Source organism: Rhinatrema bivittatum, chromosome 9 (assembly GCF_901001135.1).
Source record: "Rhinatrema bivittatum chromosome 9, aRhiBiv1.1, whole genome shotgun sequence".
NCBI classification, from domain to species: domain Eukaryota; kingdom Metazoa; phylum Chordata; class Amphibia; order Gymnophiona; family Rhinatrematidae; genus Rhinatrema; species Rhinatrema bivittatum.
In genome coordinates, this window is record NC_042623.1 from 197,827,575 (window position 1) to 197,843,112 (window position 15,538).

At 42.6% G+C, this 15,538-nt stretch overlaps 1 protein-coding gene across 2 annotated transcripts in view; it reads left to right on the forward strand.

The window, feature by feature from the left end:
• Positions 1-15,538, forward strand: part of FBXO36 (F-box protein 36) — a 164,413-nt gene that overhangs the window by 100,389 nt on the left and 48,486 nt on the right. For both annotated transcript variants that reach the window (XM_029615431.1, XM_029615432.1), the window contains one exon: positions 9,873-10,045. In XM_029615431.1, the coding sequence (XP_029471291.1) occupies positions 9,873-10,045 (173 nt within the window). The remainder of the gene's footprint in view (positions 1-9,872; positions 10,046-15,538) is intronic.

Consider the following 15,538-nt stretch of genomic DNA (forward strand, 5'->3'; position numbering starts at 1 on the left):
TTGCATTTCTGTCAACTTCCAATGTTTCCCCATTGCTCAGTCTTCAATCCAGCAGCGGGTAAAATAATCTGTCCCAATTGATCAACATGACCAGGAGTTCTACTCCCACTATTTCCTCATCCACAAGAAATCAGGGGGATTGAGATCCATCCTAGATTTAAGAAGTTTGAACAGGCATCTTTCACAGGAGAAATTCAAGAAGAATTCCTGCCACACTATTCTGCCATTCATCCAGGCAGGGGAGTAGATGTGTGCCCTGGATCTGAAAGACATTTATGCCCATATACCCATCCATCCCTCCCACAGTACCTGTGTTTTGTGGTGAAATTTTCTCACTGTAAGTATCGGGTCCTTCCCTTCAGTTTTTTAGCAGCACCAAGGGTTTTTATCAATCAAATAAAATTGAGATCGAATCAATCCTTAAGAAAATCAAACCGGCATCTCACCCCTCAGATGCTATACCTACAAATCTACTAATCGCCAGTTCAAAAACCATCGCCAAACCTATCTCAAACATCATAAACTGTTCCCTAATGCAAGGACTAGTCCCCGATCCACTGAAACTCGCTATTCTGAAACCACTTCTAAAAAAGCCAAACTTATCCCCAGATGACCCTGCCAGCTATCGTCCGATCGCTAATCTCCCCTTCACTTCCAAAATTTTAGAAAAAATAGTTAACAAACAACTTTCAGAGTACCTCGAAGACAACAATATTCTATCCGCCTATCAGTTCGGCTTCCGAAAAGCTCGTAGTACAGAATCTCTCCTAATCTCCTTAACAGACACTATCCTACTAAATCTTGAAAAAAAACAAACCGGTCTACTCATTCTCCTTGATCTTTCTGCTGCATTTGATACCGTCAACCACCTAACACTACTGGATAGGCTATCCGACATTGGAATCAAAGGCACGGCTCTGAACTGGTTCAAGTCATTTCTATTCAACAGATCCTACAAGGTCAAAGTCAACAATAACGAATCACACCCCGTCCACGCATCCATGGGAGTTCCGCAAGGATCCTCATTATCCCCAACCCTCTTCAACATTTATCTTCTACCACTCTGTCAGCTCCTTTCCAAACTAAACCTAACCCATTACATCTACGCAGATGATGTACAAATATTTATTCCGGTGACCGAATCCTTGCAAAAATCACTAGAATTCTGGAACAGCTGCTTACAATCTATCAACAACCTACTCACGAGCCTCAATTTGATCCTCAATTCCAATAAAACAGAAATACTCCTTATCACCCAAGACGGCAACCAGACAATAACTAACACCACCACTATAAGACAAACACCCTTCTCTTCTCAAGTCAGAAACCTTGGAGTCATAATGGACAATCAACTCAACCTCAAGAAATTTATCAATAATACCACAAAGGAAGGTTTCTTCAAATTGCAAGTCCTAAAAAGGCTCAGACCGCTTCTACACTTCCAAGACTATCGTGCAGTCCTACAGTCTATCATCTTCTCAAAAATAGACTACTGCAACTCCCTGCTACTCGGACTCCCAGCTAACACTTTAAAACCACTACAGATCCTCCAAAACGCCACTGCCAGGATACTTACAAAAACCAACAAAAGAGACCATATTACCCCCATTTTAAAAAATCTACACTGGCTCCCGATCAAGTTCAGAATCTCTTACAAAATACTCACCATCATTCACAAACATATCCACAAGCTCATCCCACTGGAACTCAACATCCCTCTTCGAATTCTTATTCCCAATAGACCAGTGAGAACAGCTTACAGGAATACCCTCATTGCCCCAGCCATCAAATCCACTTTAAATAAACGAACTCTGTCCAAAGCAGGCCCACAACAATGGAACTCGTTACCCGCTGCACTCTGACAGGAACTATGCCCAATCACCTTCAAAAAGAGACTCAAAACTTGGCTGTTCAAGCAAGCTTTCAATCTAGGCCAATAATCTACCACCACTCTTTGCCTTCCTTAGTTATTATGTCTTCCTCAGAATACTCCAACACCGTCTCTCCAATTAGCATTAGCAGCTGATCTTCTTGCAGACTGTCTAGTTTCCGATCACCATCTGTTCTTGTTTTAGATGTTTCAAGGACACTATGTCTTGCCGGTTTCCCAAAATACCACTCGTTTTATTGTTCATTTATATGGTAATAACAGCCTCCCAGTTTATTTGTTCCAAGTTATATTATCCTTGTTATATGTAACAGCATTCTTACATGCAAGTTAATGTTAATATGTAAACCGAATTGATTTGTAACTCTGCTACATGAATTTCGGTATATAAAAATGCCAAATAAATAAATAATAAATAAATATCTAGCTGTAGTAGCAGTACATCTCTGTTGTCAAGGCATTTGTGTTTTCCTTTACCTGAACCTCTAGCTAGTTAAAGCGACTTCTCAAGAAGGAATGTTGATTTCCCTGCAGAAGACAATTCAACTCCTGTAGGCCTAGAGTTCCTAGAAATTTCAAGAAATTGACCCTGTCCTGTCTCAGAAAATCAAGTTCACTGGGGCATATATAGATTCTTTATAGGAAAGAGCATTTCTTTCAGCAGATTGACCATGGATCAGACAACAGCCAGAGAAATGCTAATGGTTCTGGGTGACTTGGTGGTGGCGGTTCATGTGGTCGCTCTAACCCATCTCCACATGCTGGTCCTATAATGGGGCTTCTGATCCAAATGGAACCAGTTAACTCAACCTTTGATGAATGTTTTAGAGAAAATGAAAAAAAAACTCCACAGGTGGTTAGATCCATATATTTTATGGTTAAACGGTTTTTATTAATCTTTATAATACAAAGAAACAAACAAAACTGCTGAAGGGTGTGGGACACTTCGTCACCCCCCAGTTCAATTTTCCAGGCACAATTTCACCCTACCCGCTCAACCCCACACCAGCCCCCCCCTCCCCCCTAGTTCCCAATGTGGAGTCCGCACACCATAAGATGAAGTCATCCTCCATGGTCTCATTGGAAGGAAGAAGACAACTGCATACTACAGAAAGTCTCCTTTTGGAATATATGACTTCAATCATTGAGCAGTCGACTCCGGGCTGGATGTAGAAGAGTCTGAATATAAGGTTCCCAAATCTCCAAAAAGCGCCTCTGCTGACGGGCCGAGCCTCTGGATGACAAGTATTCCATGTGCATAAGGGAAAAGAAGAGATTCCTCCAGGTCCAAAATGACGGAGGCTCCACCTCCTTCCAGGTGAGAAGAATTACTCGTTTCCCAACCAAGCTGGACTTTTGTAATAACAGTTGAGTTCCGGGGTTGCGGATCCGGAGAGGCAGTATACAACCGAATAAAAGCCACAATGGAGCTATTGGAATAGACAGGGTTAATACAGTGGCCAAGTATTTTGCAATCCGTGTCCAGAAGAGCTTAATAGATGGACCAGGCCCAGAACGCATGCGACAGGGCGCCAACGGCCTGTGGACAGCGACCACAGGTCGTGGTAATAGCAATAAGCTGATGAAATGCCATCTGAAGGGATACATAAGCCCTCCCCAAGAATTTATATTGTAGCTCTCTGTAGTATGAATTCTGTGAAATCTTGGCCACCCGAATAAAACATATCCTCATGACAGAAGAAGTGAGCACAAATTCCCCGTCCCCCGTCCACCGATCAGCAAGTATTGTATATACATCTGTCCTCTCAAGCTGTCTTAACCAGTGATAATAAAAGGAGAGAGATGGAGGATTCGTTTTATCCAGCTGAAGGATCTGCTCCAATTTATGAAACACTATCTGGTGGCGAAATGTTAGAGGGATGGAATTCAAATAATGAGTAATTTGCAAATAAGAGAAGAGAGACAGACGGCCCAATTGATAATACTCCTGGAATTCAGAGTAAGGTAGTGGCCGACCTTCCCCTGTAAGCACGTGTCCCAGACAAGTAACACCAGCAGAGATCCAACGCCGAAACATGGCAGTCTGGGAACCGGGAGCAAAGTCAGCATTGCCAAGAATTGGCAGTAAATAGGCACATATTCTTGGTGACAGTAAGCGTTTAGTTAACTGGACCCAAGCCTGTCGTATGCGGCGTATTGAGACTGTAGAGGCCACGAAACTGGGTAATCTAGAGGCCTTCACTTATAGGACATATGGGAGCGTTAGAGGTACTACCAGCGCCTTGTCCGCTACAAGTGGGGTATGAGAAGAAAGACCCAGAATCCAGTCCCTTATCACCCTCATATTACTTGCAAGATTATACAAACTAAGGTTTGGTACTCCCAAGCCCCCTGCTCCCCAACGCCTCTACATCCAAGAGAGAGGTAGCCTAGCTTTCCTCCCCTTCCAAAGAAAACGCTGTAGAGAGCATTCGATCTCCAGAGCATCCCTCCGACATAGATAAAGAGGTAAATTTTGAAAGAGATATAACCATTTGGGGAGAATAACCATTTTGTAAAGATGGACACGACTATATAGAGATAAAAGTAGCGGCTGCCATTGATGAAATAAGTCTTTCGTGAGTTTGATAAGAGGAGAAACATTCAACTGGTAAGCCTGGCTGGGATCAGCCGACAAATTGACTCCCAAGTATCGAATAATACCATCAGCCCATTTCAGCGGAAAACTGTCCTTCCATCTCTCCCGCAGCGAGTCCGGGAAGGCTAATGCTGAGGATTTCCCCTTATTCAACCTCAGACCGGAAAAGACACCAAAGGTGTTCATCAACTCCAAGAAAACCGGAAGAGAAGACATCGGATTCGTGAGAAACACCAAAAGATCATCTGCAAAGGCAGCACATTTAAATATTTCATCATCGAACCGCACCCCCCGTATTTGCAGTGTAGCTTGTATGGCCACTAACGAGGGTTCCATTTGGAGTAAGAAAAGCAAAGGAGATAGAAGGCACATTACTGGAAAAGGCTCAGATCGCTCCCCATTCACGAGTAAAATTGCCTGTGGATCGGTATACAATAATTTGATGGCATTACAGAAAAGCCCCTCAAACCCCATATGATGAAGCACCTCAAATAAATAAGGCCACGCCACCCTATCAAAGGCCTTTTCAGCATCACAACTTATGGCCAAATATGATTGATCCGTGGCGTGACACATTTCCATTGCCACCAACAAACGTCTAATATTAGAGAGAGCATAGCATTTTCGCACAAAGCCCACCTGATGCTGGCCCACAAGAGAGGGCAATAGTGGTGCTAAATGATCCGCTAGTATCTTAGCCAAGAGTTTATGATCGAAATTAAGCAAAGAAATAGGGCGGTATGAGTCCAGTGAGAGTGGGTCTTTACCCGGTTTGGGAATAAGAGTGATATGAGCCAGATTCATTTGATTGGGAAAGCGCCCAGTAGCAATTAATTCAGTAAAGAGGGACTGTAAGGGCTGGGCTATCCCATCCATTAAACATTTATAAAATTCAGCCGGATACCCATCCGGTCCTGGGGCTTTCAGGCTCGAAGATCCATGGATGGCCAACCTTATCTCGCTCAATGTTATAGGGGAATTTAGTAGACTCCATTGGTTTTCCGTGAGGTGGGCTAAAGACAATGACTTTCAAATTTCCAGACCAGTAGTTCGGGTATCCCCTTCAGCTCGATAAAGCTTACAATAATAATCCCGAAATACACACATTATGGCTTTGGTGTCTGTCTCAACGTGGCCAGCCTCATTACTCGCTATGAAACGGGAAGCCCGCGCCGAACGAATCAAATGAGACATTAACTTACTGGCCTTATTACTATATTGATAAAGCCTATGCTGGTAGTACAAGAGACTTTTTCGAGCTCTCTGATGCAATAGTATATTCAATGCACACTGAAGAGAAAGATATGTATCGCGATTCGGGCCCGTATTCGCCCGGATTAGTTGTTGCTTAGCGGACACATGTTCAGAGCCTAATGAACCCTGGAGTCAGAGTGATTCCAGGCTACTCAGAGCTTCCAGGATTGCATCTGAGTTGCCCTGTCTCTCCGGGACTCATTGTCCTGGTGGCAAGTACTTTCCTATCTGGAGCAGGGGATCTTGTTTCCATGTCTCCCTACTCATATTGTCCTAACCATGAATGCATCTACCCTGTGGTGTGGAGTTCATGTAGATGGGCTTGGTACCCAGGGTATTTGGTCTGCTCAGGAGCATTCTTGTTAAATCAACTTTCTGGAGCTTTGGGCAATCAGGTACTCATCTGGAATTTCAGAGATTGGCTGTCCAATAAAGTTGTTCTGATCCAGATCAATAACCAGATAGCATGTGGTATGTCAACAAGCAAGGAGGCACGGGATCATACCTCCTGTGTCGGGAAGTTTTCCAGATCTGGTCATGGGCCCTGTCCCACAGGAAGATGGTCAGGGCCATGTACCTGGCAGGGACGGAGAACATGATAGTGGACAGGCTGATTTGAGCCTTCAGACCCCGTGAGTGGTCTCTGGATCAGGGGGTAGCAAATCGGATATTCTGCCTCTGGGGGATCCCGGACATAGATCTGTTTGTATCTCCCTGCAACAGGAAGGTGCCTCTGTTCTGCTCCCTGTCCAGGTCAGACAGCAAACCAGCCTCGGACATCCTTGCCCATCATTAGGTCAAGGGTCTTTTGTATGCATATCCTCTGATTCCCTTAGTGGCAAAGATTTTCTTGAAGCTTTGCAAGGACAAAGGGATTATGATTCTCATAGCTGCTCATTGGCCAAGACAGGTCTGGTTTTCACTCCTCGGGCGTTGTTCATCCATAGACCGCTCAGTCTGGGGACTTTCCCAGATCTCATCACGCAAGATCAAGGCAGGCTGAGGAATCCCAACCTCCAGGCCCTGCCGCTCACAGCCTGGATGTTGAGATGTTAATCCTGCAGCCGCTTGATCTTTCAGAGGATGTGACTCAGGTCCTGGTGGCTTCTAGAAAGCCTTCCACTAGAAAGTCCTATGGACTGAAGTGGAGGAGGTTTTCTGTGGGGTGTGAGCAGATGGCTTGATTACCTTCTACACCTATTGGAAGCTGGCTTAAAAACCAACTCTGTTAGAGTTCATCATTGTGCAATTGGTGCATACCACCAAAATGTAGATGGTACGCCCATCTCTGTACAGTCTATAGTTGTATGTTTCATGTGGGGCCTGCTTCAATTGAAACCTGCCCTAGAGCCTCCTGCTATGTCTTGGAACCTCAATGTGGTATTAGCTCAGCTCATGAAAGCTTCTTTTGAGCTGCTGCACACCTGTGACCTGAAGTACCTGACCTGGAAGGTCATATTTTGGTGGCAGTCACTTCAGCACAAAGGGTCAGCAAGCTCCAGGCCTTAGTGACTTAACCACCTTATATTAAGCTTTATCACGACAGGGTGGTCTTGCATATGCACCATAAGTTCCTGCCTAAAGTGGTGAAGAATTTCCATCTTAACCAGTCCATCATCCCTCTAATATTATTTAACCTATCATTAAAATCATCCATTGTACCTGAAGACTGGAGGATAGCTAATGTAACCCCAATATTTAAAAAGGGCTCTAGGGGCGATCCGGGAAACTACAGACCGGTTAGCCTGACTTCAGTGCCAGGAAAAATAGTGGAAAGTGTTCTAAACATCAAAATCACAGAACACATAGAAAGACATGGTTTAATGGAAAAAAGTCAGCATGGCTTTACCCAAGGCAAGTCTTGCCTCACAAATCTGCTTCACTTTTTTGAAGGAGTTAATAAACATGTGGGTAAAGGTGAACCAGTAGATGTAGTATACTTGGATTTTCAGAAGGCGTTTGACAAAGATCCTCATGAGAGGCTTCTAGGAAAAGTAAAAAGTCATGGGATAGGTGGCAATGTCCTTTCGTGGATTGCAAACTGGCTAAAAGACAGGAAACAGAGAGTAGGATTAAATGGACAATTTTCTCAGTGGAAGGGAGTGGGCATTGGAGTGCCTCAGGGATCTGTATTGGGACCCATACTTTTCAATATATTTATAAATGATCTGGAAAGGAATATGACGAGTGAGATAATCAAATTTGCAGGTGATACAAAATTGTTCAGAGTAGTTAAATCACAAGCGGATTGTGATAAATTGCAGGAAGACCTTGTGAGACTGGAAAACTGGGCATCAAAATGGCAGATGAAATTTAATGTGGATAAGTGCAAGGTGATGCATATAGGGAAAAATAACCCGTGCTATAGTTACACAATATTAGGTTCCATATTAGGTGCTACCACCCAAGAAAGAGATCTAGGCGTCATAGTGGATAACACATTGAAATTGTCAGTTCAGTGTGCTGCGGCAGTCAAAAAAGCAAACAGAATGTTGGGAATTATTAGAAAGGGAATGGTGAATAAAACAGAAAATGTCATAATGCCTCTGTATCGCTCCATGGTGAGACCGCACCTTGAATACGGTGTACAATTCTGGTCGCCGCATCTCAAAAAAGATATAATTGCGATGGAGAAGGTACAGAGAAGGGCTACCAAAATGATAAGGGGAATGGAACAACTCCCCTATGAGGAAAGACTAAAGAGGTTAGGACTTTTCAGCTTGGAGAAGAGACGACTGAGGGGGGGGATATGATAGAGGTGTTTAAAATCATGATAGGTCTAGAACGGGTAGATGTGAATCGGTTATTTACTCTTTCGGATAATAGAAAGACTAGGGGGCACTCCATGAAGTTAGCATGTGGCACGTATAAAACTAATCGTAGAAAGTTCTTTTTCACTCAACGCACAATTAAACTCTGGAATTTGTTGCCAGAGGATGTGGTTAGTGCAGTTAGTATAGCTGTGTTTAAAAAAGGATTGGATAAGTTCTTGGAGGAGAAGTCCATTACCTGCTATTAATTAAGTTGACTTAGAAAATAGCCACTGCTATTACTAGCGACGGTAACATGGAATAGACTTAGTTTTTGGGTACTTGCCAGGTTCTTATGGACTGGATTTGCCACTGTTGGAAACAGGATGCTGGGTTTGATGGACCCTTGGTCTGACCCAGTATGGCATGTTCTTATGTTCTTAACTGCACAGTTTGGACTGTAAGCAATCCTTACCCTTCTATCTAGAGCGAGCAGAAGCACATAGACAGTTCACCCAATTTTTTTTTAATAAGAATACGTTGGGCTTTGCTGATGCCAAACAGACACTATCCCGTTGGCTAGCAGATTACATCTCCTTCTGTTATGCCCAGGTGGGACTGCATCTTGGGGGTCCTGTCAAGGCTCATTCTGTCAGAGCAGCCTGTAGTTAGGGATTCACTCATGAGTGAAGACTACCATCCTGCTTGTCCTCTGAGAAAGCAGTTGCTTACCTGTAATAGGTGTTCTTCGAGGACAGAAAGATGTTAATCCTCATGAAACCCACCCGCCATCCTACAGAGTTGGGTTTCTCTTATTTTTTATTTTAATTGTAATTCTATGTTACGAGACTGAAGAGGGCCCCTGCATGGATACATGGTATAGGGCATGCTGGGCATGCTCAGTGTGCCTAGCCAAAGTTCTAGTAACTTTGACATAAGTTTTCAGCTTCGAGGCTCCAGCTGATATTATCACCCGTGTGTGAGGACTAACATCCTGCTGTCCTCAAAGAACACCTGTTACAGGTAAGCAACTCTGCTTTATGTGATAATGACACTGTTAACATATAAATATATGTAATTATATGGCCAATTTATATTGCAGGACTGAAAAAGTAATACACCTTTTCAAGGCTCCAGAATACCAACACCAAATAAAGTGGAGCTAATATAAACATTTTGTAGTCAAAAGAAATTAGATTTGATTGTGCCTCTTTTATTTCAGTTGGTTAAAAAATGTAATTGCTTTGCAAGTCTATCAGCCACTGTTATAAGAGTTAGTATTAAGATATATTGGAATAATTACTAAAATGATATAGATTATCTGGCAATAGATAGTCAATAATTGTAAAGATGACACATTTTGGGCTTCTTTTAATTGCAGTTCAGATTAGCATTGTGTTTGGCTCAAATATCCTGGAATATGTCAGCAATTTATGCAGAGGAAACTTTGACTTCCTTGAACGACTTCCTGAAGGACTGTTACTGTATATCATGACCTTTTTGGATCTTGAAGATATTGCAAGACTTTCCCAAACTTCTCATAAATTTGAAAAGGTAAAAATAACACACTTTTGTTACAGATTAAAAAAATATAGTTGCATCTAGTATATAAGAATTTTGGGGTGAGTTTTCAAAGACCTACACAGGGGTTGTGTATATGTGTAAAATCAGCACTTATACATGTAAGTAGCCTCAGCAAGCACATTTTCAGAAGGCAGGAAGTACAAGCATATTGTCACTGCCATGTATGCATGTTCAAAGAGGGTGTTCCAGAGTGGGATTTGGAAGCATGCATACATTTCCATATTTTATAAACTGAGTATGGTAAACATCATCAAACGTGCGCTTGCTTTTATACCTGCTGATCGAGTTGCAGAAATTAAATCCATCATCTTTTCTTTCACTATTCCTTCTAATAGTGCTCTGTGCTTTATATCTGGGCTCTCTGTGTAGTAGAACTGCTCTGTTTATACCTTTCTCTAGGTCTGGTATTGTATATTAGTTGTTTTGGTTCCTTGCTAATTGTTTTGCTTTAAGATTCAGTATACCTGCATATCTCTTATTGTATAGCTGTTCTATAATAATCTGTTTAATATTGGCACATAAGTTCTGAGGGATAATTTAATAGTTAAGGACCAGAAGGTTCCTAAAGGTGTCCAGTTAAAACCAGATTGGGTGTGGCAAGCTCAAGAGGTTTGGGGGAAGCTAACTAGTGAACCGGCTGGAATCAATACAGACTGCTTAGTGCCAGCCCAAGAGAGGATTCTTCTGTTTCCAGTGCAGATAAGCCTTCTTTCTAGAGCTTTGACTCATAATTTCTGTGGTGCTCTCTCTGGGGAAAAAAAACAAACCCAAAAACAAAACTGCTGTTTCTTTCACTATTCCTTCTAACAGTGCTCTGTGCTTTATATCTGGGCTCTCTGTGTAATAGAACTGCTCTGTTTATACCTTTCTCTAGGTCTGGTATTGTATATTAGTTGTTTTGGTTCCTTGCTAATTGTTTTGCTTTAAGATTCAGTATACCTGCATATCTCTTATTGTATAGCTGTTCTATAATAATATGTTTAATATTGGCACATACGTTCTGAGGGATCATTTAATAGCTAAAGGACTATTAAAGTTCCAGAAAGTGTCCTGCTCTACCCAGCTTGTCTCAGGTTTAACTGTTTGATTCCCACCCACCTTACCCCTCTACCCTCCCACCCCTGGGGTTTGTTTTCTAATATAGACTTCCTAACTTAACATTAGCAACAAGATAAATTAGTAGATTGTTAACAGCAAGGAAATACCAATCAAAACATTTACCAAAATGAGGACTATCCAATGTAACTGCTGTGGAGCATTTATTCTGAGGGAAAGCATCTGGAAACTTAGAGCTTGCCCAATCTGTGCACAACTCTCTTCTTTGAAAAAAGAGCTGACTGAGGTTAAAGCTCAATTAGCTTCAATTACAAGAATTACACCCACATTGCATTACTCAGAAAATAATTCCCCAATACCACAGAATAACCAGGAGTCAAGAAAAAGAAATACAGTAGGCTCAGGTAGGATAACACATGTGTCCCACAGTCACCCATTCTTGACAGAAGGGCAGCCAATAAGTATAACCCCCCCCCCCCCCCACTCAAACACGTCATTAAGGAATTCATTAAAAACCAGGATTACAGTGGGCTCTGGTAGAATTAGACCTGTGACGAGGAGACACACACAGTATCAAGTGCAACAAGAACAAAAAGCCTTTCCTATAATAACTGAAGAAGTTCTAGAGAAAAAACATTGAAGTGTTACCAGAAAAGAGAAAAAAAAAAAAACAATGCAAGCAGAAATTCAAAATCCATAACCAAAAGATAAAGCTAATTGAGATGGATGACTCTGTCATCAGTGGCAAAACTGCAAAAGGAAAGAGTGAAGTGAATAGCAAATCTAAACTAAAGTCTCATAAGGAGTCCAGGAAAAGCAAAAACCTTAAAGAGAGAACCTGGAAAGCTATGACCACAAATGCTCATAGTTTGGGAATTAAAATCCCAGATCTGCAGGCCCTAATGATGGAGGCAAAATTGGACATTGTTGCTATCACAGAGACATGGTTCACAGAATCTCATGATTGGGATACAGCAATACCAGGCTATAACTTGTTAAGGAAGGACAGAGTGGATAGAAAAGGGGGTGGTGTGGCTCTTTATGTCAGAAACAATATCCAAGCATCTGAGCTGCAAGGAAGTTGGGGCAATGAAGAAGCACTATGGGTCGACCTAAAAAAAGATGACGGAGCATCCATTTATATTGGAGTGGTTTACAGGCCTCCGAACCAAAAGGAAGAGCTGGACAGAGACCTGGTTGAAGACATCCTTAAGATAGGAAAGAAGGGAGAAGTGGTGATAGTTGGTGACTAATATGCCAGATGTAGACTGGAAAATCCCATCTGCAGAATCTAAAAATAGTAGAGCAATAGTGGATGCCATGCAAGTAACTTTGTTCAAACAAATGGTAATTGAACCCACTAGAGAAGGAGCTATACTCGACTTAGTGCTCACTAATGGAGATAATGTCTCTGATGTCCAGGTGGGCGCCCACCTCAGCACCAGTGATCATCAAACGGTATGGTTTAATATCACTAAAAGAATATGGAAAGGAAGCACAAAGACCCGAGTTTTACAGTTCAAAAACACGGACTTTGAAGAAATGGGGAAGTACCTGGAGGAAGAACTAAAAGGCTGGGAGAATGAGAGAGATGTGGATCAGCAGTGGACCAATCTAAAAGGAGCAATTACCAAGGCAACTACTCTATATGTTAGAAATGTAAAGAAAAGCAAAAGAAAAATGAAACCTATCTGGTTCTCAAAGGAGGTGGCTGACAAAATTAAGGCTAAAAGAACAGCATTCAAGAAATATAAAAGATCCCAAAGGAAGGAACACAAAGAACAATATTTGACTCAACTGAGGGAGACGAAGAAATTAATCAAGTCGGCAAAAAGTCAGGCGGAAGAGAGGATTGCCAAGGAGATAAAGAATGGTAAGAAAACATTTTTCAGATACATCAGTGAAAAGAGAAAAGTTCAAAGTGGTATAGTGAAATTGAAAGGTGGAAATGATCAATGCGTGGAGAGAGACGAAGAAATGGCAGAAATATTAAACGAATACTTCAGTTCTGTGTTCACTAAAGAAGACCCTGGAGAAGGACCATCTGTACACAACAAGAAACTGGAAGAAAGTGGAATAGACGAAAACCCTTTTACAGTAGAAAATGTATGGGAAGAGCTAAAGAATCTGAAAGTGGACAAAGCCATGGGACCTGATGGGATTCATCCAAGGATACTGAGGGAGCTCAGAGATGTGCTGGCGGGTCCGCTGTGTGACCTGTTCAATAGATCCCTAGAAACGGGAGTGGTGCCGAGTGATTGGAGAAGAGCGGTGGTGGTCCCGCTTCACAAGAGTGGGAACAGAGAGGAGGCTGGCAACTACAGACCGGTTAGCCTCACTTCAGTGGTGGGAAAAGTAATGGAGTCACTGTTGAAAGTGAGAATAGTGAACTATCTACAGTCCGGAGAATTACTGGACCAGAGGCAGCATGGATTCACCAGGAGAAGATCCTGTCAGACAAATCTGATTGACTTTTTTGACTGGGTAACCAAGGAATTGGATCAAGGAAGAGCGCTCGATGTCATCTACTTGGATTTCAGCAAAGCTTTTGATACGGTTCCGCACAGGAGACTGGTGAATAAAATGAGAAGCTTAGGAGTGAGTGCCGAGGTGGTGACCTGGATTGCAAACTGGTTGACGGACAGAAGACAATGTGTGATGGTAAATGGAACTTTCTCTGAAGAGAGAGCGGTTTTAAGTGGTGTGCCGCAAGGATCGGTGTTGGGACCGGTCCTGTTCAATATCTTTGTGAGCGACATTGCGGACGGGATAGAAGGTAAGATTTGTCTCTTTGCGGATGACACTAAGATCTGCAACAGAGTGGACATGCTGGAAGGAGTGGAGAGAATGAGACGGGATTTAAGGAAGCTGGAAGAGTGGTCGAAGATATGGCAGCTGAGATTCAATGCCAAGAAGTGCAAAGTCATACATATGGGGAGTGGAAATCCGAATGAACTGTATTCGATGGGGGGAGAAAGGCTGATGTGCACGGAGCAGGAGAGAGACCTTGGGGTGATAGTGTCTAATGATATGAAGTCGGCGAAACAATGCGACAAGGCGATAGCAAAAGCCAGAAGAATGCTGGGCTGTATAGAGAGAGGAATATCGAGTAAGAAAAGGGAAGTGATTATCCCCTTGTACAGATCCTTGGTGAGGCCTCACCTAGAGTACTGTGTTCAGTTCTGGAGACCGTATCTACAAAGAGACAGAGACAAGATTGAAGCAGTACAGAGAAGAGCGACCAGAAAGGTGGAGGGTCTTCATCGGATGTCATACGAGGAGAGATTGAAGAATCTAAATATGTACACCCTGGAGGAAAGGAGGAGCAGGGGCGATATGATTCAGACTTTCAGATACTTGAAAAACTTTAATGATCCAAAGACAACAACAAACCTTTTCCGTCAGAAAAAAATCAGTAGAACCAGAGGTCACGAGCTGAGGCTCCAAGGAGGAAGACTAAGAACCAATGTCAGGAAGTATTTCTTCACAGAGAGAGTGGTGGATGCCTGGAATGCCCTTCCGGAGGAAGTGGTGAAGTCCAAAACTGTGAAGGACTTCAAAGGGGCATGGGATAAACACTGTGGATCCATCAGGTCTAGAGGATGCGTATAAAGAGGAGGCAGCAAAACACTGCACGGAGCAGCAGTAGCCACAGAGGCATTCACGGAGCGGGATGCCAGTGGCCAGTGGTTGGTGTTCCAACTTCACGGAGCGGAATGATGGAGGGCTGCCATCTCCAAATTATAAAAAAAACAAAACAAACAAAAAAAAAACAGGGGTGGGTAAGAGTATGTAAAATTAACGGTGAGTTCATAGGCTATAGGTATTACCAATTATTAGGCTTGTTCAATATTTGTTGATAGTTAATGTGGCTTTCAATGCATACTTCACTTTCAATGCATATCCAGCATAGCTCTCTGCTTCAACGGCAGGGAAGAAGTAAAACTAATACTTCACGCTTATCCAGCATAGATCTCTGCTTCAACGGCAAGGGAAAAGAAAAACTGATATTTCACGCATATCCAGCATACCTCTCTGCTTCAACGGCAGGTGAGAAGAAAAACTAATACTTCATGCATATCCAGCATAGCTCTCTGCTTCAATGGCAGGGGAGAAGAAAAATAACCAATAAGGGCTGAATAACATAGTCTGGGTAAACATATAAGTATGGGTGTAGCTTGCTTATTGCAGAGGTTACTACCCCCCTAACTAATCAAGCTTGATAGTTCACTTGGATGCAGCTCCATCACTGCTCTCTACATTAATGGTGGGGGTGGAAGGGAAATAGAACCAAAGGTTACTAAGAGCCAAGAGAAACAGATAAGTATGAGAAAAAAAAGAAGTGTGAAGCTTGCTGGGCAGACTGGATGGGCCGTTTGGTCTTCTTCTGCCGTCATTTCTATGTTT